General features: G+C 37.0%; 2 protein-coding genes across 2 annotated transcripts in view; one reads left to right on the top strand and one right to left on the bottom strand.

Annotated features, from left to right (window-relative positions):
• The window catches only part of LOC134528982 (poly [ADP-ribose] polymerase tankyrase-1-like), a 114,188-nt gene extending 97,500 nt beyond the window's left edge, over positions 1-16,688 (top strand). Inside the window, exons 3-8 of the mRNA XM_063362650.1 lie at positions 2,649-2,845; positions 6,469-6,737; positions 7,995-8,316; positions 10,641-10,884; positions 11,946-12,184; positions 15,616-16,688. Coding sequence (XP_063218720.1) covers positions 2,649-2,845; positions 6,469-6,737; positions 7,995-8,316; positions 10,641-10,884; positions 11,946-12,184; positions 15,616-15,930 — 1,586 coding nt within the window. The 3' untranslated portion in view covers positions 15,931-16,688. The remainder of the gene's footprint in view (positions 1-2,648; positions 2,846-6,468; positions 6,738-7,994; positions 8,317-10,640; positions 10,885-11,945; positions 12,185-15,615) is intronic.
• A 1,432-nt stretch (positions 16,689-18,120) lies between these two features.
• The window catches only part of LOC134529790 (dnaJ homolog subfamily C member 10-like), a 35,156-nt gene continuing 26,398 nt past the window's right edge, over positions 18,121-26,878 (bottom strand). Inside the window, exons 8-11 of the mRNA XM_063364237.1 lie at positions 24,451-24,587; positions 23,251-23,390; positions 21,536-21,734; positions 18,121-19,859 (exon numbers count right to left, since the gene is read on the bottom strand). Coding sequence (XP_063220307.1) covers positions 19,632-19,859; positions 21,536-21,734; positions 23,251-23,390; positions 24,451-24,587 — 704 coding nt within the window. The 3' untranslated portion in view covers positions 18,121-19,631. The remainder of the gene's footprint in view (positions 19,860-21,535; positions 21,735-23,250; positions 23,391-24,450; positions 24,588-26,878) is intronic.

Raw genomic sequence — 26,878 nt, 5'->3', positions numbered from 1 at the left:
CACCTCCGGCTAGATCAGAATTAGGTGATGAGTGAACATACAGGTTGGTACCAGGTCGCGAAGTAATTAATACGCATTGTTCGATGTATTACCTGTTTTTTTTATTCATGTAAAAATCACAATATATTCCGCACAACAGAGCACAAAATAAATAAATAAATAAATAAATAAATAAATAAATAAACTGTACCTCAAGAAAGGAGAAAACACGGAGTCATCGCCCGACTACGACCGTTCGGCCTGGTGCTCGGACAATGACTGATATTTTCCATCCTTTTGTGCAGGCTGTCCTGGGCTCGCTGACGTAATTTTCAGCCAATCACGGCGCATGGCAACAGAAACTTCCACGAAATTCTTTCTTCTGTTCCCACGACGCAGCAATTTTCTCTACTCCCGTGACAGTGACTCAAACGCCTAGCGTGTGAAAAAAAGCCTCGGTCGTGGAAAAAACGAAGGAGAATTACGTCAGCATGCCTTCCCACACAAAGAAGCCAGCAAAAAAAAAAAAAAAAAAAATTACTTCAAAAATAAACTTATGCATTTTAGAAATAAAAACAATAAACCTTGTGAATTACGTTCACAATAACTTCTAAAAGGAAAAACTTTACATCTTACCTGAAATATGACAAAAAATTTATAACACATTACTATTACTGGATTGCATGGGGAAGGCTGTAATCTGGGTTGTTACATCACTGGCGAGTATTGAAAGACGTCTAGGTTATCGTAACTAAAATGGAAAGTTGTTTTTGAAAGATACATCTAAAATAATTTAAAATCGTGAAAAATGTTTGAAATCTCACAAAATGGCGTGTTTTATTCCGTAGACAAAGTTATGCGAGTGCGGTGACCTTCAGATATACCTACTAAGAACTGATCGAGGGTCTGTGGATAGTAGGCTTCCCTTCAATATCTAGTGGACAATATACTCCATCGGGCGCTGCAGTGGATATTGGCATTTATTCTACGAAAAGAAAACAGTTAATGTCGGTAAGGCATGGTGAAGTGTCGACGTGGCCCAGTGGTGAAGCATTGGACTCGCATTCGGCCAGACCCGTGTAAGAATCTCGGCAGTGCCGTAGCCAGCATCTCGAGATTTTGTGAGTAGATTTTTTTTTATAATTGAAATGCAAAAGAAAATTTATTGCCACACTTAAATTTTAGAGAATATCTACTAGACTTTAAGAAATTTAAGTACCGTAATGATTTTGTCTCAGAAAAGAACACTTAACATTTTATATTATGGGGTGTATTTAATTAATTTTATTACTTGTTCTTAAGTCAATACATTAAACACAGTGTCAAATTTTTATGAAAGACACGTTTACGTAAACATGATTCCTACGACTTCTGTGTATGAAGCATGTTAGGCTGTAATGGGGAGGAAATACATTATTGTAGCCCGCTAAGTATTACAATAATCGTTCTAAAAGAAACTCTCTGCAAAATTATGTACTTCTTATCTGTCTTAGCTTGTGCCTCTGGCTACGTCAATGATCGCAGTCTGTTTATCATTTATTATATATGCCGTCTGCCCTACAGAGACATTTAAGTGTTTAGTGTTATAATATGTGTTTTAAAATGTTTCAGGTTAATAGTTTAGTAATTCCATAGACGTAAAACTTCTAACGTGTGCGGAAACTTTATAGTAGTAACGGTTTAGTGAATATTAACAAGATGGGCAAAACGTATTGTAATAAAATTCCATGTCAAAAATCATGTCCAAAACCGGGGTTTTATCGGAACCGTTTCTAATAGTTTAAAATATCCTGTTGTTTTGTGCTGCTAACTGCTAACTGCTATCTGCGTAACTGGTGGCTTGCAACGTTTACGATTCAGGCAGCGAATTCTAGCGGCGGGTGCAGAAAGTATTCGCATCCAGACATTTTGGCATTTGAAAAGCGAACATTTTATTTATCAGTTTATTTATCACGCTCGGTATTATTTTTAAGAATTATACGCAAGGGCACCCATATTAAAGTTTGAAGGGGGGGGGGGGGGCAGAATTTTCAGGGGGAGGAGGGCAAACCATCACAAATGACAAAAAAATGGCTTTAAAGGACTCAAAATTTGTCCAAAATGCTCATGAACACCTAATTTTTTTTCTTTGCCTGAAAGCTAGGGGAGCCACGGACCCACCCTGCCCATAGGTATGGGCGCCCTTGATTATACGTTACATTTCGTGTCCGAGTTTCGTATTATAAGTTCAATTGCTGCTTGAACAACATGAGAACACATGAGTTCGCTCATTACCGAGGTTAGATGTTTACACATCACTGACGAGTATGTACTGAAAGTCGCGCTCACATATTTTATTATTATTATTAGTTTATGCACTTAAGTAAAATCTAGAATTCAAACTTAACACAAACTAACAAGAATTTAATTAAAATAACCGTAATTTTATTTCGAATACATTTGTCGCTCTTATGTAGTTACCGCCTCTCTCGGCGCTGTAGTTGGGGAGATATAAATCAGGAAAATTTTAGAAAAACGGACGGTCTGTTTTATACGCGGAAGCTGCTGTGTTTATCGTGCGGGGAAATTTATTCCCCGCTGGCAGTGTCCTGGCGGCTGTGCGGTTCAAGGGAAGAGCGCGCGACGTCACAGCCGCTGGCACGGGCAAGGGCATCTGCGTGGCAACACAGGCCTGCGTGGAGGAGGTGGTTGGGGAGGGGCGGGGGAGGACAGGAAGCAGAAGGGCGATGCGCTGCTCCTCTACGTCACGTATAAATATAGCTGTCTGCTGGCCAGCTGCGGCAGAGTGGAGTGGCTCCCGGTGCTGGCGAGACCACAGTTGTGCGCGCGAATATTTGTCGTCTCTTTGTTCTGCAAGTCAACAGAGGCAAGTACCAGTCTGGTTGTTCTAAACGCGGCCGCGGTGTCAAGCTGTTGGGAACCGACTTCTGGCGCGCAGAAGTGGACGTTTATTTCCCTAATAATGAATACGTGTATTTAGAACAGCGTCATCGCAATTCGTGAACTGTATAGTTTTTTAGTATTCGGCGCAGTTACTGCAGATAAGTTTGTAGCTCCACTCAACGTAAGTTACGTAGCAGTTCTTGCCGCCGAGTTGGGCGTGCGCAGTTTCAGGCTTCGAGGGAGAGCTTTACTGAACGACGCAGTTCCTGCTGCAGCGCAGTTCCACTCGCTCGTCCGGACTGCGGATCAGTTCAGTACAGATGCGGAATATACAAAATTCGTTATTTATTAGTGACTGAGAAAGCTGTTTGACAACATTACGTATAAATTTAAATAACTGAAAATCTGAGCAGAAAAAATAAGTATCATATTAGTTACGTAGTAAATTTTGTTATTTCAAAAAGTCATCTACCTAAACGTTTACTGATGAAAAATGATATTTTCGTAGTTTGCAAGTAACTGCAAAATAAACAGAGAGTTTTCTTGTTTCAATTCTTAAGCTAGATAGTCAAATAAAATACAGCATTTAAAACTGTACGTGAACTGATACTTTTATGTATGTTCTGTCATACCATAATATATAGACCTTATGACAAGTATGAGAACTGAATTGTTTTGTGTGCAGATAAACAAAAAACTTCTTGCCTGCACAATACTGTTCTAAATTTTATGTATCATATATTTACTGGAAGTATTTGAATCCTTAGTAGTTCAATAAAAACTATTGGAAACATTTTTTGTTTTGTTTTTGGCTCTTATGGAGTTTCAAGAACTTGCTCAATTATTCTAGCTCTAAATTTTGCTTCAAAACAAAACACAATTCAATTGACATACTAACCAGGCGACGGTGTTTTGAAAATAACAACTCAGCCCGAAGCTGTGCTTAAAACAGATATAAGTATTTGCGTCAGTATAACGCACGCTCGAATGTTTAGGAACTGTTTCCCACGACATGCTGCCAACATTACTCAGATTTTATCAGGCACGGAACACGTTCTTTTGTTCTCAGTTTACGGATAGTGTTTTTTTTTCTCCAACGGTTGACTTCAGAAGTATACAGAAGTGTGTTAGGCTATCGAGCCACGAATGTTTTTGTAGCATACATCGAGGGGTTGCAACTACCACAACTACGAAAACATTGTCGTGCTACATTTCGTGGGAATTATGAAGTTATCAAAAAAGCCTGTGATCCAGAATCTAAAAATTTGTATCGTTTTAAGGAATTCACTAAACTGCGCCTCGTGTGAGTGCGGACCTTAAAGCTATTTAATAAGACAATTGATAAATTTTGTACCCACACCAAAAATTTTAAAACTTAAAGAGGAAAAAATAAGATTTATTTGCATCAGCACTTAATCGTCTAACCCGGGCATTTTCATCTTAGCTATCTTTGGATGCGCAAGCGTAGTAGCTTCGAAGTCGTAGCAATCGCGTAGAAAGGAATAATTATATATAGTACAGCAATGTCTGCGTATCCTCTTGCCAGCTGTTGTAGCATAGTCACATTTGTGAGTGTTTTACTCCATAACGGCGCGTTCTAAGCAGTTGCAAAACACACACATATAAACATAAACACAAACACACGGGATTTTTCCGCACAAGACCAGACCGACAACATCCAGCAGGCTATATATAATACGAAAACATATACAACTTTTTTCCTCGAAGTGAATATTAAGGCGGTTATTCGCCCATAATAGTTAAATATTATGACATCCTTTCAAAGAAATGTCCGAAACTTCTTGCGGCTAAGCAAAATGTTGGCGAATATTTCTCATAACATAGATCTTACACTTGTGAAAGTGTAGTTTCGCGCGTAACGTATACCTAATACTAGGCAGTTAAAGTATTTAAGTGAAATAGGTACTATTTAAAAGTACAGCGAGATTAAAAATATTCGGAATGTTTTCAGGAACGCCGTTTTCGCAGTATGTGTACATAGATAAGTGTCAAATATTTTAAGCTGGTACCTTACAATTAGGCAACATGCAGTACACACGATGTGCTCTGGTGGTGGTACAGCAAGGGTGTAGAAATACAAGTGATTGAAAAATGAGCATACTACAAATTTTTATTCTTATGTTAAATAGTTTTGTAGAAAAATCCTCAACCACAGCAAAATTTCAAACGTGAACTTCGATACAGATATAGCATATTCCGTTTAGTTGGTTTCTAGTTGTTAACTACTAACAAATATACAAAAAATAACACAAAATATTGTGTTAGCACAATTTCAGTTAAAATTTAATTAAAACTGCATGGAAATTTGGCAACACACATGACATACATAGATCTGGAGTTGTGGAACAATTAAGCGGTACCGTATTTAATAAGCAGAGATAAAGGAGTTGCAAAAAACACCGATTGAGTCAGTTTCATGCAGGGGCGTAGCCAGGGGGGGGGGGGTTAGGGGTTCAACCCCCCCCCCCCCCTTAGCACCAAATCTTAAATTAATTTCTTATTTATCACTCAAACAAATTTCATATTAAAATTAATAAAAATTGTATTATTACAATATTTAAATTTAAGAACCGAAAACTGTTAAAATAGCACTATTTTACACCTTAAAATCCAAATTTTCCCGGGGGAGGACCCCCGGAACCCCCGCTTTAATGCGGGAAGGTGGGGGGGCATGCTTCTTAACACCCCCCATACACAAATCCTGGCTACACCACTGGTTTCATGTACCATAAGTAAGTTTGGGCAAGTTAAAATTCACATGCTTACCATATTTCCAGTCAGCTGGTGCAGTGTGGTTAGTGACACTTATTTTGCTTGGACTATATTTCATACCACAAATACAATGCAATTCTCAACGAGCCCATCCCAAATACTAGTAGACGGATCCCCTCGATACTGACGCACATGCTAGGCTTCGCTCGTGTGCTGAGAGAGGCTGCTTATATCTACTGGACGAGATCCTGGATGTCTAGCGACGCAAACACTAGGGATTCCAAGTACCGCAAATGAAAATATGGAGGTTGTGCACAACAGTACAGGCCTTTTTGACCAGTCCACGCAGCTCGAGATGTATAATTGAAGTTCTCACGCACATTTCTTGCAAAGTGTGCTGGTGCACAGTCATGCTGCAGCCAGACACCACGACTGGCTCCCGCGTCAAGAATTGTCATAAGAGATGCGCATAATGGGGCACAATACGCCGCGCGATTAGTCCACCGGCCTCACAGCGGCGTCGTGAGGGAGAGGGAGACACAGGCGCTGGCCCTGTATCTCTATTCACTGGCGGCTAGCTTCTTCGAAGAAGGCATCGAGAAACTGGTTTAACGATATGACTAATGCCTCAATCATATTGGTGATTATTTATACAAATAAGTAAGACCCTGCTGAACATTTGGTAGTAAAATTTTTATGTTATGTATTTTTTTATATATAGCACATCGGAGGTAGAAAAATAAACAGCCCTCGTAGTTCCAGTCATACCCAAAAAAAAAGATTTTCATTAGCCTGTCACTATTCCCAATGCCAAGTGTTGAAGACTGACCGCTGGCGTTGGCGCCTGTTCAGTGAGAGCGGGCGGTGTTGCAGGTAGCCATGCCGACGGAGTGCATAGCGAACCCGCTGCAGCGCGAGCTGGCGGATAGCATCATCCGCATGGTGCCGCTGGACGACATCCGCATCTTGCTGGCGTGCGGCGCCAAGGCCAACGAGCCGGTGACGCAGGGGCTACGGCCGCTGCACTACGCCGTGTGGCAGCGCTACGCCGAGGCGGCCCGTCTGCTGCTGGTGCGCGGTGGCGACGTGGACGCGCGCGACGAGTGCGGCTACTCGGCGCTGCACCTGGCCGCAGAGCACGGGTAAGACTTGCTGAGGACAAGATGGCGCCCCACGTCACGAGTGCGGCTACTCGGCGCTGCACCTGGCCGCCGAGCACGGGTAAGACTTGCTGCGGACAAGATGGCGCCCCACGTCACGAGTGCGGCTACTCGGCGCTGCACCTGGCCGCAGAGCACGGGTAAGACTTGCTGCGGACAAGATGGCGCCCCACGTCACGAGTGCGGCTACTCGGCGCTGCACCTGGCCGCCGAGCACGGGTAAGACTTGCTGCGGACAAGATGGCGCCCCACGTCACGAGTGCGGCTACTCGGCGCTGCACCTGGCCGCAGAGCACGGGTAAGACTTGCTGCGGACAAGATGGCGCCCCACGTCACGAGTGCGGCTACTCGGCGCTGCACCTGGCCGCAGAGCACTGGTAAGACTTGCTAGGTTTTGCCATATTTACAGGGTTTGTAGTCGTTAAAATCCTGTTTTTACAGAGAAAGAGTGCAACCACCCCTGCAACATCAGTGGTGAAGGAAAATGACAAATTGAGCATGGGTGGAAGCTATGTGGTTTGGCTGCTTGTAAACATACAATACATATGTGCTTTTAACTGTTTTTAGGACTGACCTAGCTGTGTTTCTCAAAGGAGGTTCAAAGGCTGGCTAACTTATTTCATACCTGCTAACACATTCAATAAGCCCAGTAAAACATCTTGGAAGTTGTTTGGAAATAAAATACCAAAGATAACAATTTAACCACATTCACCTAAGTATAAGTTTACCTCTTTTTTACCTACAAGTAAATTCTTGTATTTCAGAAAGGGGTAAGTAAGCAAAAGCAGTGTCCACGAAATCAGAATTTGTTTTTTAAAAAATGTAACTCATCTAATACTGATGAGGGCAGAGGGAACACTTTCCTCTAAAGATATTCAGCCATAACACACATTAGATCCTCATGGATGGTTCTAGTCATAAAACAAGTAGGAGTAGGCCTACCACTGGATCACGAATACATAATGGCACACTTTCTTCCAGTTGATTTTTCACAGGCTTTACATTGTAATGTAATTTTTCAATCTCTTCTTAGGACCAAATGTTTGCACAGAAAATACTTTTACTTCCACCCTCAGCCAAGTTAACCTAAAGTTAACTTTCTGCACTGTTCTGTCAATTTAAAATGAACTAGTCATAACACACAAAGACTTGGAGTAGGCAGTGTTCAGTGTAGTTGTCTTTGTTGAAAAGTAACACTAAACAAGTTGCAAATAATATAATTTTATATTCCAATTTCAGGTACACTGAGCTTGTGGCCTTACTACTCCATCAAGGAGCCCAAGTTGACTACCGAGAAAACACAGATGATCCCTTCCCTCGAACTACCATCTGTGATGAACCACTGAGATTGGCGATTCGCAACCGTCACTACCAAGTAGCTAGAATGCTACTCGAACACGGTGCTGATCCAAACAAGAGATATTTTTTCGGCTCTGAAATTAATCTGGTCTCGCCATTGGATCTGGAGTTCATGCGGCTCCTGTTGACTTTTGGAGCCAACCCAGACACGCGAGACAGATCTGGTCTGACACCTCTCATGAAGGCAGCACGATTGCCTCAAGTAAGTTCTGAATAATGTCTTTAAAGTAGTCCATGTTCAATACTGTCTTGCCTAAATTATGTTGTTATGCGATAGATTATCTGTAATATAATTTACCAAACAAGCTGCTTACAAACTGAGAGGTATTTGAAAAATAAAATATTTGAAAACTTAATAACTTTTTAAAAAATATATGTGTTTTGTAAAATATTTGTACACATTAGCTGCAGAATAAATGCAGTCTCCACCAAGAACTCTGATGTTAAGTTCTGAATCAAAGAGGTTCAGTTTATTGAAATACAGGCTTAGCTTCGTTTCCTGCCTGATTTTTCGATTTCTTTTTTTTTTTAAATTACTAAATTAACTTTAACTTAATGTCATAAATGCATGTAAAACTGTATATTTTAATCTCGTTCTTACAGGTTTTCTGTGAACAATAACCATGTGTGTACTATATAAAAAAATATTACTGACAAATGTGCTTAGTTATTACACCACTAAATCTTAAATTTGTCACATCCTCATTACCAACTTTTCTCAAGTATGATATGGTTTCTACTAAGTATTATTATCATACTAAGCCATAATTTTGGTTTCCTATAATACTGGCCATCAACAAGTTTGACCTCTCCACTCAATTATCATAAGCCCAGAAATGATTGTATGACTAATTTCTAATTGAATTAAAATTACCCAATTATTAGTTAGAATTCCTTTGTTTCATTATAGCCACCAACAAAATGCAAGCTTAAAGAAAATACAGTAGTATAAGCAATCTTGAATTTTTCAGTTTTTAGGTAACTATTTTATTACTGTTTATTTAATAAATTTTGAAGTTGGAAATGCAAGCCCAACCTCACAATAGAATACCATGAAGTTGATAATTATTAATTACTTTTATTCCCTTTAAAGAACGACTTTAATTACAACTGTGATGATATTAACAGTATGTAGTCACACACTAGCAGTTTTAGAAAACTTACAAATGTTTACCATGTGCCTTAAGGGGCCTGTCTTGTCGGGGTGTGTGTGTTGGTGAGGCGGGATGATGTGTGATGCTCGCCGGTGCTTCTAGCGCGGTATAGCCTCTAAGTGCAAGGCTGTGAAAACAAGAGTCTAGCGGCAGCACCGCTACTTCCTGCAACTGGCTGCAAATGCTGAGCCTTTCCGAAGTTGGCCGATCGGGAGCGCCTACCCCCTGGATGTTTTTTATTTTTACGCGCACTTTTTTGTCTCCAGTATAAAAAAGCCACACAGATAGTTTAGTGGATGGTTGGTTATTTTAGGTAAGTATAGCTACATTAAAAAATACTGTAAAATCATTTTATGGTTGCTTAGCAAATAACTTTTTAATATGTAGCTATCCAGCGCTAGGAAACCGTTTACATGATTTCACAGTATCTTTAATGTAGCTATCCTAACCAAATCAACCACCCACAATGTTTTAAAATTACAAGTTGCGTAAAATTGCAAGAAATATGGGGCGTCCCGAGAATATTTGTGGAAGGCAAAGACTTCCTATATTTTATACGGTATGAAAAATAAACAAATCCACGAAGTACGTTTCTTCAGTTAGGTATTTTCCTCTAAAAACAATTACAAATAAATACCGTTGCCTTGTTTATGGTCTTTCCTTTTAACAACACCTCCATATTTATTTACAATGAACCAAAAAAAAAAAACCAAGATGCACGATCGGACATTTTGCTCTCTCGTCAGTGAAAAGAAGGCTTCACGTTGCGGGATCGCGCCGCCGGCCCCAGAACGAGCATGAGCGGTGCGGCATTTGCAGCCAGTTGCAGGAAGTAGCGGTGCTGCAGCTAGACTCTTGTGCTGTGAAATGGCGCGCAGTCTTCTCGTTGTCTATAACACAACTGTAAAATTTGAGCGGTGACAGTATTATATATATATATATAGCATAGAAGTGGAGGTAAAGGTGTAATGCAAGTCCCTTAAGTTCTTTGAAGAATCTATACCTGTTCTTTTATGCCTCAAAATTACTCTAAAAAATGCCTTTTAGCCATTTTAACTGTTCTAAAAATACAGATTAAAACTTAATCCGAAATCAGAAGTACTGTTTGACCCTCAACAAATTCTTAAATGCTTTTCATAAATAGACCCCACTCGAATATCTTGAGCAGTTTTCAAATCATGTTGTTTATCCTGAAGCTCTGCACACTGTGTGTGTGCCTGGGCGGACGGCGCCCTTAATAGATTAAAATTTTTAATTATGTATCGTAAAAAAGTCGGTGATAAAAATGTATGAATCAAAAATGGTAATCATCTCTCTCGATGCGCAGGCTGTAACTTGCATTACGACTGTCAGCTGTGGTTCTTCCCTGCAGGGAATTGACTCAGTGTTGCTGCTGCTGTCGTACGGCGCAGACGTGAACGCCATGACGGACGCCCGCCACGACTTCCGCACGGTGCTGCACTACGCCGTGCTGTCGGGCAACTTGCAGCTGGTGAACCTGCTGCTGAAGCAGGGCGCCCACGTCAACTACCCGCGCGACTACCAGAAGCCCACGCCGCTCGACCTCGCCATCCTCAAAGGCGACACTGATATGATCAAGCTGATCATCGGCGCAGGTGACTCACTGGACAGTGCGAGCACATTTTCCCCGGCCCCTGGCACTCTGCTGCCTGATCGACAGAGTTCAACTTGCAGATGGACACGGGAAGCCTACAACTCACGTAGTTTCGGTTCCCTACCACGTTCGTGCAACTTCGGATTTCTCTCAAAAATTGAAACTAAAAAAATCGAAGGGTTAGGTTAGGTTAGTCACAATACGCTTGTTTTCATTGGAAACTTCTGATTTAGCGGCTGAAGTGGCGTTAATACCAAAACGCAAAACTTCGGAAATTCTTGCTAAGAACCGAAACTACGCGAGTTGTAGGCTTCCCGATGGACACTTGCATCTTGGACTGCATAAGCAGCCACAGCAAAAGATTCACACACTTCTTAAACAACCAAAAAAGTACCACAGATATTTTAACCTTTACAACTCTTAACTATCAAAGTAAATTTTTCTGGAGTGGTGTTTATGTACTGTACACACAGGCACGTGGTCAAAAAAATTAACTAGCACCAGAATTTTCATGATTTCAACATTAAGTAAGTTCAATCGCTGCTGATTTATATTATAAAAATAAAAATATCCAAGGGGTCGCAATCAGCTATTTTTTGTTTTCCAACTACAGTAAAAGTTCTTTAATCTGGCACATTCGGGATCACGGCCAAGCCATATTATTGAACGTCAGTATTGTTTTAGTGTATACCAGATGTGAAAATGTGAACTATAACCTGCTAGAAAACAGGAAACAATGTAGTGACATGAAAACAGTCAGTAACGATAATATCTAAGCGAACCAAAGGTCCACAGCCGGAATCCATCCACGAATCAGAGCACGAGCAGTTCGACCGATGCCAGATTACAAAATGTGCTGAATCATAGAACGCCAGGGTAAATATCTTCCACTGTTCGTAGAAGTTCTTCCCTCACCCCACTCTATGGGCCCTAATTCAGAAGTTTATTACTCAATGTGATATGCCTCCAGGTTCATTCCCCATTATTATATAGTGTACATTTTAAGTTTGAGATGTTCTACACCAATGTACGCTAATTTAATGTTTATTTATGAAATAACAGGTGCCAACGTAAACTCCAGTTCGCCCATAATCGGTTCACCATTGCACGTCGCATGTGCGGACAACATACCTAACAGACTACAAATTCTGCAGTATCTGTTGTACAACGGAGCAGATCCTAACATGTTGATCGAAAGTGATGAAGGCCCACCACTACGGCCTGTGTTGGCAGAGTACATTTCTTCAAATGAAGAGCCGTGTCCTCAAGTAATAAACATATTACTGCGTTATGGAGCCAAGGTCAGTAACAAAAACTAATTCACAAGTTTATGTCGTAGAATTATTTTCATAAACAGAGGATAGTAAAACAGGTGATAAAAATATAGTATTTACTGTGCAATTTAAAGTTCAGTTTGCATGAACAGATTGTCATATGTAAGTTTTACACATTAGATAAAATATAGACATTCTTTTCCAAAGATATTGGTAGAGTCCAGATGGAGTGAAGCCAAACAAATTGTACCGTTGCTAGGAAACAAGGAAACTTTTCTTCAATATAGCAGTCATTAGATACATTCAATGCTTTCTTATGGACAAAAAAAAAAAAAGCAATTTTTCAACATTACTTAGCTGCTGTATTTCCTTCTTTTCGCCAATAATTTTGCTTATGCTACCCTCGTTTTCTTTTCTTACATTGCACTTGCCCCAATCTACTTAGCAAGCCAAGGACAACATACATTTAAGTACTTCATACTTCAAAGCTTTTGGCAATGATACCACACCTTAAAACTAAATGTATGATGTTATTGACTTAAGAACATTAAACACAGAGTTTATTTGGTAGTCTACTTGCATCATCTGGATGCATCTGCATTGTGGCTTTGCTTACACAGATTTCAGGATATTGCTGAGATTGTAACATTTTAAGAAAAGTATAAAGCTTTTGGCAATGATACCACACCTTAAAACTAAATGTATGATGTTATTGACTTAAGAACATTAAACACAGAGTTTATTTGGTAGTCTACTTGCATCATCTGGATGCATCTGCATTGTGGCTTTGCTTACACAGATTTCAGGATATTGCTGAGATTGTAACATTTTAAGAAAAGTATGTGACAAATTAAAAAACTCTTTATTAAAACAAAAGGCACAATAAAATGTGAGGTGTATACATACGACATTGGGTTGCTGGGGCATAAGTTGGCAAGTGTGTATTGACTTAATTCTACGGGCGCCACCATGTGGTTAAGGGTGTCACAGACCCAGATATGATTCTCAAGCTCCGTCTCATCTGAAAAGTTGATTTTTTTAAAATTATTTTTCTAATTTTAAATCAATACCTATTGTCATTTATAGTAGAATGGGGGCAAGTGTCAAGTGTTAATTGGATGCCGCCTTTCCCAAAAGAAACTGCTAACTATTGCAGAATCTCCTTGTGGTTCCAACCACCAAAATTTTGCCTTGGGATACTATATTGCAAAAGAACTTCAACATCATCGTCCATTATGAAGAGAGATGGCACAATGGTAAGACACAGCAGATTGAGTATGGTTCTCTATTTCCCCTATCATAGGCACTAAGCATCATCGGCGTGATGCCTCACCACAAAGCCTGACCACAGATTGAAAGTTGTCAGTCTTAGGGCACCGTACACATGACGCGCTCATCGTACCTGCAGCGTTTATTTACGTCACATAGTCAGCGTGTCTTACTTTTATTAAAGACTACAAATTATGTTTTCAAATGTGTTCATTAATATATTCTCTTTAAATTAAGGATTTCACCTCAATCCTATATGCTCAGAAATGTTCCAGACACAATATATATATCTAAATAACTTGATGTTAGTCTATGAAACAAACTTTGTTATTACTTGTGCTCATCATTCGCAAATGGTTTCAAAGGCAGAAATGTGGCCCACTGTATGTTTCATGTGAATGAGTGGCATTCATTCTTATTTCCTTGCTATTTTTAACTGTGCAATACTCATTTTGCACTGATCTGCACACCATAAGATTTTTCCAACTTTCTCTTGCTTTAAACTGTTTATCGGCTCCGATTTCTTCATTTAGCAAAGGACCTGACATAGGCAATCCATGCTCTCTACATCATTTTCTTTTTTTTACCCCATTTGTTGAAGCTTGCGATGAGCACCACTTCTCATCCAAACTCATTTGATTCCAGTCACTCACAGTACTCATTCCTGCTCCCACATCAGCAGCAACTTCTCAGCTGTTTCACCGGCATCCAACTTCTTTAGAGCACAAAGCCTTTCTTCCTGTTCTCTTGCTATTTTAGCAAACAACAATAAAAATATTAACTAAAAAATATGTACAGTAACACTGGTTAACAATAACAATTACAACACCTCTGACATACAGTTTAGAAACTCACTTGCAAAACATTCACTTCAAAACGGAAACACAGACTGCGGGTAGCTAGTGGCAAGCAGATGGCAACCGAGGTTCAGAAAAAAGAAAGGGGTTTCCGGGAAAGAGCCATTGACCGAGCCAAGGCTACAACCCTGCTCGTAGTAGACTAGGTGTGCATAAAACATTCTAGCTACAATTTTCAATTTTCAATTTTCCACCCCTGCCATATGGCACACCAAGTTCGCTAACCAAAATTGAAAAATTAGCTTGGAGATATGTCCGAACATGGGAGGGTCAGGATATCACAGGTCCGGATGTGACAGGTTGTACTGTACTAAATTCTGGAGTCAGTATCATTGGTAAAAAAATAATTGTTAGAAACCCACAAAATTAATATACATGTACAACTAAATTCACCTGGCTGTTACACAGTTAAGTCTCAATAATCTATAATACAATTTCTTTAATTTATATTTAGGTGTTTAGTTAACAACACCGACTTTGTCTCTCATGGTTTCAAGCTTTGTATTGAGGTAAATAAATAACATTATCAGCATATTAGCCCAATATGTGGTGGTGGAGTGCAAAGTATTGTTTATAACACTTGTACTGAAAATTGCTATAAACATGTCTCAATATCATGAAATTTTATATAAGAGCAGTATTTTGAACAGTTATATACTAACACAAAATCATGTTAGGGTTACGTTTTGGTGCTTATAAACTTGCCAACACAAATGGCAGAGTATTAAGAGGAGTCTGTCTTTTTTTTATTATTATTATTTTTTTTAATTAATTTCACTGTCACGAGTAACTATTGACCATTGAAAACAAAATAAATAAAAACATTAACATGGTATTTATGAGTACTGAAACTGAAAGGTGATGGATGTGACAGCCAATAAAACATATTCTTCCTGTAAAGTCACTAACAATCCTGGCATGTTACCGAATACCGTGCCATCTTAGTTACGGCATTGTAACGGTGACGGGAATCTTTACACATTTTCGCGTGGCTGTCAGAACTCGGCCATTATACCCGAGATACATTGTCACGACTATGGTGACAAGCAAAAGAACCATGTTCAACCAGCTGGACTTACATTACAGAGGACCCAGTTTTGAATCCCGGTCAGGCCATTCGATTTCGGTTTTCCCTGGTTTCCCCAAAATTACACCAGTCAAATGTTGGAATGGTTCCTTACTATAGGGTGGCCATTGCCTATTCCTACTCCAGTTTTCTAGAACACTGTTGTTAGTTTGCGTGTCTCCAATGACCCCACTGTGAACGAGATCTTGAGCACAACTGAAAATTTGAAAAAATCATTAATTGATTAAACATGTTTTTTCTTTCAGGTGGTGATCAAAACGCAGTTCCGTGATCCTCATGGAATACTAAGTTCAATACAGAACCTTACACAACATCACGTCCTGTTTCTCACGCTTCTTGAAGCTGCAGAGAGTTTTGATATTTGCATGATAAGAAGATCCTCTTATCTTACAGATAACCAAAAGGAACTTTTGCTAGAGAAAGCTATGAACCCACTCACTTTGCGTCACCAGTTAAGACTATTTATGAGGCGACTGATTGGATTAAAACTGCCCAAGGTTGTATGTGAACTACCTATCCCTAAAATACTGCACAGATATTTATTGTATGAAGTAAACTAAAATTTAAATGTTTGGCTGAGCTGAAGTTTGTTCACGAGACATGTCAAATGGTTTTGGTTTTTACAAGGGAAAGATGTAGACGTAAATATAATGTTGTTGCTGTTTGTCATCCTGTGTGTAAAAATTAGAGCAAGGTGCAATGATTGAAAAATGGTTTCGATTAGTATTAAGTTAAAACATTAAAATTTGATCTATTGCATTGATTTAAAGTCTTCCTAGACATGGTCTTTATCTGTGATGAATTTAAACCACTCAAATTGCTACTGTGTTGAATGAATGAATAAATGAATCAATATTAACTAAATGTAAGAATTCATCATTCATAATATATTTTATTTTACAAATCTGTGATGATATGGATAGTAATACAATAAAAATAATCAGATGATTTTAACACAAATTATCTAGTCAAAAAACATTTATTCGTTCATAAATACATTGATTTTAAAGCAATAATTAAAATTAATGCTGCAAATTGTAAAATAAGGATTTTGAAAGCAAAAATTACTTTTGATAATGACTAGACATACAAGTTTTGTAATGACTGACAATAAACAAATAAATTTCTTATTCACATAAAAAAATTACTATCAATACAATAAAGTATTTTTGTATGGGATATTTTTCTACCTTTTGTAGGGTGTTTTACTTATATATAATTATATTGATAGATATTGTAGATTTATTCAGTGTGTTTATAAGATTTTCATATTTGTAATTTGTATCTTTGTACATTGATAATTAAAAGAAATGTTATGTAATTTGACACTTTATTTATTACATTAATCTGTCAAAAATACCAATTAATCTTAAGAAAGTAATGTTCTTTTTTCAAGTGTTCAAAGAAGTAATTAGTCCAAAGATTAATTTAAAAAAAAATACAACTTCCCTGAAGCAATAAAAACACTCACATGGGCTATCCTGAACAAATTTTTACTTTAAAAAAAAAAACCTAATTACTTTATTTATACAGGTTAAGTGTTCAACAGGCTAACCAACATAATAATCTCCGAATCTAGCACCAATACCATATCTACTAGAAGGTAAATCATTTAGCCCTAGTATGAACATGCTATAATTCATGGATACATTATTTTTTTTTTAGTTGTGTTCATTTCATTGTTACACAGAATTAAGAATTATAAGAAACTTACTTTCTTTCATATGGGTAAACATGATAACCCAAGTTTAAAGAATGACCCAAGTCTTAATATTGTCAACCGGGTCATTAGATGAGGAGTGATGAAATGAGAATGGAGCAATGATGGATGAATGGATGGGCAAAAAAAAAAACCACTGGCTCAAAGCACAGTCTGTCATGTTTCCTACTTGCGAAAAACCCATATTTGACTCCTCCTTGAATTGTGTTGGTGGGACGAGAGTGATATGACCATTCAACCATCGTAGCCTCAATCACGAGTAAAAACTGCCGGTGAATATACTGTGTAAATCATTCCAATTTTTCACAACCACTCGTAGGTGCACTGGTAAGAGAAAGAAGCTACACTACCTCCACTCCATTTTTACCTCACATTCTGCTCTTGCTGCATTCTTTGCTACCTACTGAGATTGTCTGCCTGTATCGTTGCGGGAAGCCTTTTCACAGATGAGAGAGCCAAAATCCGAAGTTCATGCTTTTTTTTCCGTATCTTTAATGTAGCTATCCTAACCAAATCAACTGTCCACAATGTTTAAAAGTATTTATAATGTAACTAACCTAACCTAATTGACCATTAGTATCCTTTTATCAACACCGCCATATTTATTTACAATGAAAAAAAAAATAACCGAAGATGCAAGATCGGTCTTTGGCTCTCTCGTCTGTGAATAGAAGGCTTCCCGTATCGTTGCACACTCGGCTAGCTCTGGTCAGGCAAGTGGCAGGAGTAATGGGAGGGGAAGAAGGAAGCACTTCTGATTGGCTACCTTGTAGTCTGTATCCCTCACTTCTTTGGCTAGCTTGTCTATAAATAGTTCCATTTACAACTGGTGTTTTCACACATGAAAATAAAATATATTTTTTCACTCTATATGCTCTTAAGGAATTTCCAAACACCAGGTGCATATAAAGTATTCTAGCCATTGATATTTATTCATTTATCCAGGGCATGAGTATTATATAGCTATGAATAATCTAAGTTATTAAAAACTAACACATAACTACAATCTTTAAAATAAAATGAAAAAAAATTTAAGTTTTAATAATTTTTTTATTTCACAATTAAAAAAAATTAAAGCTTTGGTTACAAAATAAATGAGTAATAAATTATAGTTGCATTATAATAGCCAGTCATTTTAAGTAAAGCTATGCATAATATAAAAATTACAAGGACATGTGAACATACATTTTAAATAAAATAAGTACTAAGATTAAATTCAGTAAATAAACAACGCATTACCATTTAAAAAATTACTTCACAAGATACTCAGGGTGGAATCCATAATCGGTGACCAACTAGAAAACAAGCACTGCCTTGTGAAGCAGTGCTTGTTCTCTAGGCCTGCCTTGTACAACTGATACATTCATAATGTTGCAACAAATGTTACTTCGTAAAGTACTACTTAAACATCCAATTATGTATCTGATGAAGTAAAAATATAACAAGCTGTACTAAATCCCTTTGTTAATCCTACCATATGCAGAACAGAATTTCTGGCATTTTGGATTGTTACACTATTTTCTTCTCTTCAATGACTGACTAAACCTACTGAACTATAATCAGTTACCAGCACAAGGAACTGTATTTCCTGCTACTTCTCACCTTGCTGAGCGAGACATGTGGCTACAATGGTGTGCAGTAGCATTGCAGTGCAGTGTATTTTTAGGCCATTTTTCTAAACATACCACATTTTAAACTAAAGTAAACTTGTTAAACGTTCTAAATAGCATGCACAATGTAATAAAATACAGATTCTCTAGTAAAATTTTTTTTTTATACAATGCAACATTCAAACTAATGTAGCACCACTTTTGGGCTGATATTCCAAGACACAAAAAGAATGGTTTAGGTGTTGAATATACTACACCAGTACCATAACCATGTGCATGTGGCCTAGATTCTAATCACTCGCACTCATTCTTTTTCTCCATTTTTTTTGTCACAATGTATTAGTCTTTAGGAGTTAAGGCATATCAATGTTAATATATATTTTTTTATAATTTATAATTCAGATGAAATATAAAAAAAAATTAGAAAAGGAAATGTTTGGCAACATTTAAAATTCATTTATGGAACTATAGATTTTAAACCAGTTTGTAAATATAACTTTGACAAATAATTGGCAACTGATGTCATAAATTACTTAGAAAAGCTTGCAAAATATATTAAAACTATTTATATTTGTTGAGAACCAATTTATAAAACTGACCTATACTTGATTAGGAACAACTTTTATTGATGCATAAACACAGCTTTTTTGCTTGAGAATTCTTGAGAAATGCATAAATACATTTATTTGTGCGACTTTAAATTCACTGACACATAGCATTACTTATTTTGAGACTATGAATTCATAGTTTTAATAATTCTTTAAGGGACTATTAATAAAAAATTGTATTCAAGTATAATTAAAAGGAATGCTTGTACCAAGAAATAAATGTCTCAACGACTACTTTGGATTCCACCCTTAATGCTAACGAATTAAAATTACTTCAGCAGCTTTTCCGTTAAGTAGATATTTTACGGAATCGACAATTGAACCTAAAATTCATCATGTAAATTATGTACTTTATTAGAGCTATCCAGAACATTATTTACATGAGAGAGAATATAATCTTTTGACTGGCTAGGAATCTCTTCTCCATGATGGGACCTGGAGTCTCCAGTGTACAGTTTCACTGTGGGATATCCAACCACACCACATTTGTGGCAGAATTGGTAGTATTTGTCACAGTCTAGTTTGCCTGCTCTGACACGTCCTTTTAACCACTGAAAAACACATTGAACAATAAAAATTACACATTCATAAATTTCTGCAGCACACATAAAAACTGTTTTATTTTCCTGCATTTTAACTTAACTTTATGCCCATTAAGCATTTACATTCAAAATAGATAAGATTCATGTTTAGTCCCATTTTCATGCTGATGTATTTCCTATATTCTGCTATTTAGTGTACAACTACAGAGACAGAAAAACCTAGTGAATAAAAACCCTGTTAATAAAAAACTCTCATTAATACAAAATGTTATCACAAATTCTAGAAATAACATAGGAGTTCTGTAAAGATGTAAAGGACATTTAAATAAAATATATATAATTACTATGCAATACAAAATAGTTTCTTTTTGCCACAGCAGAAAAAAATAAATTTAGTAAATAGTGGTTGGTACGATCACCACCAAATGATGAAATGAAACAGAATGAAGTTCCAACTAAAATAATACTGCTATCATCTCTTTGGTTCAATGCAGAATAAGGAAAACTGCATAGAAAGTACATAGCATACCTACCAACTTGGCAAGAACACTATCAGTAAGATTAAAAAAAAAATTATGTAAATCAAATGTGATAATGAAATAGTGTTACTGAAACATACATCAATAGTTCAATAAATGCACATCTGTATAAAAACTACTAAATACCTAAAGAACTATTTACAGTACACATAAAAAAAAATAAAAACACTAATTATTTTTTCTTTTCCCATTTAGTAATGCACTCCTCTTATAACTGAAAATACAAGTTACTTACAGTTAAATATCTCCACTTCCATGAAATATCCGGCCCTTGCTTCACCAGTTACATATGTGGTTCTTGTTTAGTTAGCTGGTTTGATATTAACACACACATGGATGAAAGTAATGTGGGTATATGCAAATGTCACTAACTACTTCATAAGCTAAGGCTACGTGGACCGCCAACCTCCGTTTGGAGAAGGCGCCTTACGAAGCAGCAGCTTACAATTAGAAGTGGGTGAAGTTGAAATTTTTTTTTAATATTTTACTTCAGCTTCAAAATAAATTTCATCCCCAGGATACAAAACAAAAATTTATATTTTATTTTCAGTGAGTTCTGATGTACTGATGATGTGATGATGTTATGTGATGATGATGTGATTATGATGATGATTATGATGATGATTATGATTATGATTATGATTATAATGATGATGATGATGGGGTTATCAGCGCAGAGGTTGAATCGCACCCTAAACATCGCCACGAAGTAGCGGACTAGGCAAAGTGAAACTGCAGTGAATCGCCACTGCCTTTCGCAGTATGGAGGTGAAGGAGAAACACACCACACAGTCCTGGAAAAGGGAAATAAATTTTCCATAAGTGAAAAATCCCAGATCTGGTTGGGAATCGAACCCCGGACTATTGGCTGACCAACCAGAAGCTCTACTGAGCCAACAGGCCAGGCACATTAGATTATAGTAATGCTTATTTCCTACTTGTATCTGTTAAAAAGAGTTTTGATTCAAAATTCTGACAAATTTCTTGGCAATATTCGCTTTGACCTAACTTCAAAATTAAATATCCATCTTCACCCAACCCTAATTATAATTAAACAATAAAATTGGGTAAACTGTAAGATATTATGACAAAATATGTACCTATTCCAGAAAAACTACATAGCATTAAAACTGCAATGTACCTTACCTGTGACAATATCTCAAACTCAGGAGCAAAAGTAACACAATGACCACACCATGGTGCGTAGAAATCCACTAGCCAAGCATCTTTGCTCTGAAGTACCAAGGTATCAAATGTTGAAGGATCAAGTTGTTCAACTGATGATGGTATGAAGTTAAACAACCATTGGTAGAGAGCTCTTGCACTTCTATGACCATTATAAACACTAAAAATAAAGGTGCAAATATAATTACATAAAATGTAATACATTCACCAAAATACATATAATTTTGATAGTACAGTAGAACCTCACATATCCGACCATGACGGGACCGGGCCATGGTCGGAACGGCCAAAAGGTCGGATATCCGTAGGAGCAAAAAAAAAAGCCTTTCCCAGCTATACAGTTTGTTCAGTAATACAACTTTATTTCTAAAAATGTTGCTGTATACATTTCGAACATTTACTGTTGTTAAATTATAGATGATAAGATGAATACAATGTAAGCAAACCTTATTTAAAGAATTCAGTAATGTATTTTTGTTTCTGTTTTGCCAAACTTGATTTTGCGGAAGTGTCCCTCCACTTTTTTTGCCCATAATACGTTACGTTACGTTAAAAAACATAGAACAGTACAAGATTATAGTACGAGCACATTCTACACCAACAATCACGTCTGAACTTACAGTTTGCGACACGAAGACATGTAGATGCGTCACTTTTTCAAGTCTGAACAGGCTCGCCAACCACGGAGACTAGGTCGGATATTCGGAAGAGTCGGTTGTGGGAAGGTCGGATATGAGGGGTTCTACTGTATGTGAAAAAAAAAATAATTTTTTTTTAACAAAACAAAGTATTTTATGAGTATGACCTTGTTATTTAATTATACAAGAAAATATTTTGCAACAATATGCTTAAACAAAATAAAATGTAAGCGAGGCCTTTAGTAGTTACCAGTGATGTGTAAACATCTAACCTCGGTAACGAGCAAACTCATGTGTTCTCTGTTGCAAATAAACTTAAAATACGAAACCCGAACACAAAATTTAATGTAGGATTCCTTAAAATAATAGAGAGTGATGTACAAAAATTGTGTTTTCAACTTATTTATTGACGCCAATCACACATAGTTTCCTTACCCGTCGCAAGAACTTGCTGCCGGAGCAGTTACGTTGAATATTGAATCATTCGATTTGCAGAGCGAAAGGTTAAACTATAAAATGAAACGGCTCCGATAAAGGCAAAAACAGACTTTATAAAATAGAAAAACCTCGACTTGGACCTGATTTCAGACAAGGAATTTTATTTTAAAATACTGCCCATCTTGTTAAAATTCACTTAACAGTTAATACTATAATGTTTTCCGTTGTCTCTATGAACTTTGGTTTTCACTATCCACTACACATAGCAGCACCGTGGTTACACATTTATTACATGCGACTTTCGTTCCATTCGCGAAATTACTCCCACCAAATGCTGTATACCAAGAGCTAAGATCTTTACACATCAAAAATAAATAAAAATTTAGAAATTTATAACAGTTTGCAACTATCTAAATGTTATTTCTTAAAAAAAAACTATAAAAATCAATTTACTGAAAAATTTATCCTTGTATACTGCCTTAACACTTCGTAAAGCAAAAACAAACAATAAGTCAACATCTCTCTCTACACAGAAGATTACTTGTTTAAAAATGAAATCCATAAAAAGAAACATTAGGAACATGAAAATAAAATACTTACGCCAGAGTTGAGAGTCCAACGCTGCCGAATGGATATAATCTTACAGATGGATACATCCGCACACCCTGATCACTGCACACAGATAACTCCACTTCACAATTTACTTCTCCAATATTAACATTGGAAATACCACTGACCATCTACAAACCAAACAATTTAACAAACATTATCACCCTGGCATATATCAATTCAAATAATAAGTCATTGTCAAGGGAAGATTATAATCGAGGGAGGGGAATATTGTAATAATGTATTCTAACAGATTATAACTGAGCCACTAGGAGAAAGGATTGGTAATAGCAGTCTAGAATAGGAGTCATCCACCACCAGATCAGTTGCATTAACTTTATATGAATGCACTTTAACACAAAAGCTTACAAAATATGTTCCAGCCCAAGCACATGTCTGTCTCACATATATTAATAAAAACACTATCTCCTCACTCTGCTATAATATTAACTGTTGCTGAAGTGATAATTAAAATTAACTTAAAACTACAAAAATATTTTGTAGAACATTGTAAATTTTGGAAAAAAACTGACACAAATTAGCAAAATTTATGGCAGTTAAAAAAATTATATACAAAAATATTACACTATTTTCATTACTAATAATAGCCACTATATAGGTGTTTGTTTACTGTGGATTTAAAGTGCCAGATAAAATTCATTAAACATTATCTAATACTGGTAAAAAGTCAAAAGTGTTCATAATTATAATCACTTGTGAGACCTTTTATAGCCCAAATAAAAATGAGTGAAATGTGTGAAAAATTTTGACCCAAGAATAAATGAAAGAGAGCTATCGGAATAAATGTACAGGGTAAAACTTTAATTATTACTGACAGTAAAATTTAAAAAATTTAAAAAGACAAACTGCATGGCAAGACAGCCTCATTTTTTTTTGAAGAAAATGGCAATGGAACAGCCCTGGATGAACTATAGTACTTACAGGATTTTTGAGTGACTAAACAACATATTTAGCATCTCAATATCAAGGTTCTGACAGTAGGGTGTTGGGTGGACAAGAGCGTCTCGAAAAAACCCACTGACTTAGAGGACATCTGCCACGTTTCTCAATTGCAGAACAGTCAGGTTTCAAACCAGCGGGAAGTTCAACTTGGATCGCTTTGGTAGATATACATGTTTCATGATGCAACACAGTAACTTCAGCTTTCTCTACACATTTTATACAATTTACCTTCGCCAGTTTTCTCCACTGAGGTGCCAATTCCTGACAGGCATGGCACCACGGTGCAAAGAAGTCAACCAACCACAACTCACCGCTGTCTTTCTGGGCAACATGCTGGTAAAATGAAGTGGATGTCAACGATATTACTGCAACATTACAAACAAAATGTAAACCATACTAAAATGAATGATAAATAATGATGTACCGGTATATAAAAAATGTACATACTCCCTAACAGAATTACTTCAGCCTATAACATTGCAAATGTTTACAAAGTATTATTAATAATGGACGTGAAAAAAAATTAATTTTGACTGCTAAAATTTTAGGTACATCCATTTAGCTTAAGATAGAAGTGTTTAGGTTCTGAGAGACAGTTGTACCGTTGTAAGTAGTAAAGTTATTTTTGAAAGGTAAAATGTAAAAGTAAATTCTTAGGTGAAATGTAGTAATTTTCCTAATTATTATCTGTTTTAAGGACAGTTTTACTGTAAACAAACAAAAAATGACATTTATATTTAAATAAAATTTTTACGGCACATTTGTAGCAGAGTTTTGTTGATGGCATCCTATTTTTTCTACGTACTTCTGCCATGAAAAATTATATAAAAACTACACATCCAGATGAATTCCATGCACTGAATAAAAATCCAGCCACTGTTGTGCCTACTACAATGCCTTTAGCCATCCCAGGGACAAGTTTGTCTTCAGTATATGCAAAAAATCAATTGACTATGACCAGTGGCATAGCCAAGATTTGTGTAGGGGGAGGGGGTGGGGGGTTAAGCATGGTCCCCCTATTAAAGCGGGGAGTCCGGGGGTCCTCCCCCAGAAAAATTCGGGGTTTAAGGTGTTAAATAGTGCTATTTTAGCAGTTTTCGGTACTAAACTTTAAATATTGTAATGTAAAAATATTATTATTTTTTTAATAAAAAAATTGTTTGAGTGATGAAGTAAGAAATTAATTAAATATATTTTAATCAATCCAAGTCCCTTGTCCATGTCCACTGAAAATCATAAATCATGCTCGAAGTTCGACAATCCAAAAAAAAAAAAAAGTAATAAAAAGGGTTGGGTTTCGGCAGAACTGGCCTATTCCTGGGAACAATTAGCTTTAGCTTAAAGAGTTACATGACACCATGTCGACGTCTCAATTCTATACACACACACAACGACCCTTACACTTTTGGAAACCCAGTCAACATCTGCTTATAATTACCGCGCTGGTTAAATACAGAAGGTGTAAGATATTTTAAAGCTTGGGACCCGTTACGGCGTCACAACCTTATAGCTTCTGCTCGCGACAGGGGTAGGGGAAGGGAAGGAGAATCGGTAGGGCTCGCTTACTCTTCCCCTCCAGTGCAGTGACCAGTGATAGTAAGACACCCAGGCTTTTAGCTAAACTGCTTTCAGATAAGAAAAAAAATTGGAGCTAAAAAGGGGGGGGGGGGGGGGGGGGGTTAACACCCCTAACCCCCCCCCCCCCCCCCTGGCTACGCCCCTGACTATGACAGAATTGTTCAAAAGGAAATTGCTTTGGGGCGTAAATGACGTAAAAGCCAAGAAGTACCAATATTTAATAGCAGAAATGATTGCACTAGACAACAGGCCATTATCCATAGTAGAAAAAACCGGATTCACCAGACTCGAAGAACAAGTGTTACCCAGCTATGAATTGCCAAGCGCCCTGTAGCAGCGTGTACAGCGAAAGACTTTTTTCTGAAGCTGGCTGTCTGTGAAGACAAGCGAAACCGTTTGTTGCCTCTTAATGCAGACACATTGGTATTCATTCACCGTAATTTGCCCTTAATGCAGTACTAGTACTAATTTTTTTTGTTGTAAAATGAAAATATGGTGATTATATTTGTTATTTGAATTAAATAAAGTACCTAAATTTTATATTTCGGTTTTTTTTATCCGGTATCTGGCCAGATACTCGCTTATTATCTGGTATTTGGCCAGATAGTAAATTTAGATCGGATAGTCAGCATACGGAATGTTTAGCAGATATCTGTTTCATTACTAATAAATAGACTATAAAATGTTTTTCTGGACAACAGCTTGCACTGTTACCATTTCCATCAACACAACACAATCAACACTGCCAGTCTGAAAAGAGAACAAATAAATTTGTCTGATCAAGCATTGAAACAATACATTATAGATTGTTATCATATAAAATATGACTAATCAAAGCAAATAACTTGATGAGTTATCAAATAATTTTTGCATAATGTGAATAGTCGAAGTTACCCGATTAAAAATTGTTGCTTCATAAGTCGTGCAAGAATTTTTCCTCCCAAAAGCATAGAGTTTGATTTTATTTAGATTGCTATAAATTGTATGGTTATTTATCATTGCATAGCAAAAATTTTTCGTTACATTAATCTAATAATTTGGTGCAAGGAGGGGGATTTAAAAACTTTTGAAAAATTGC

This window comes from Bacillus rossius, chromosome 2 (genome assembly GCF_032445375.1).
Source record: "Bacillus rossius redtenbacheri isolate Brsri chromosome 2, Brsri_v3, whole genome shotgun sequence".
Classification (NCBI taxonomy): domain Eukaryota; kingdom Metazoa; phylum Arthropoda; class Insecta; order Phasmatodea; family Bacillidae; genus Bacillus; species Bacillus rossius.
The sequence above is the reverse complement of the archived record's forward strand: the minus strand, read 5'-3'. Positions and strand labels throughout refer to the sequence as shown.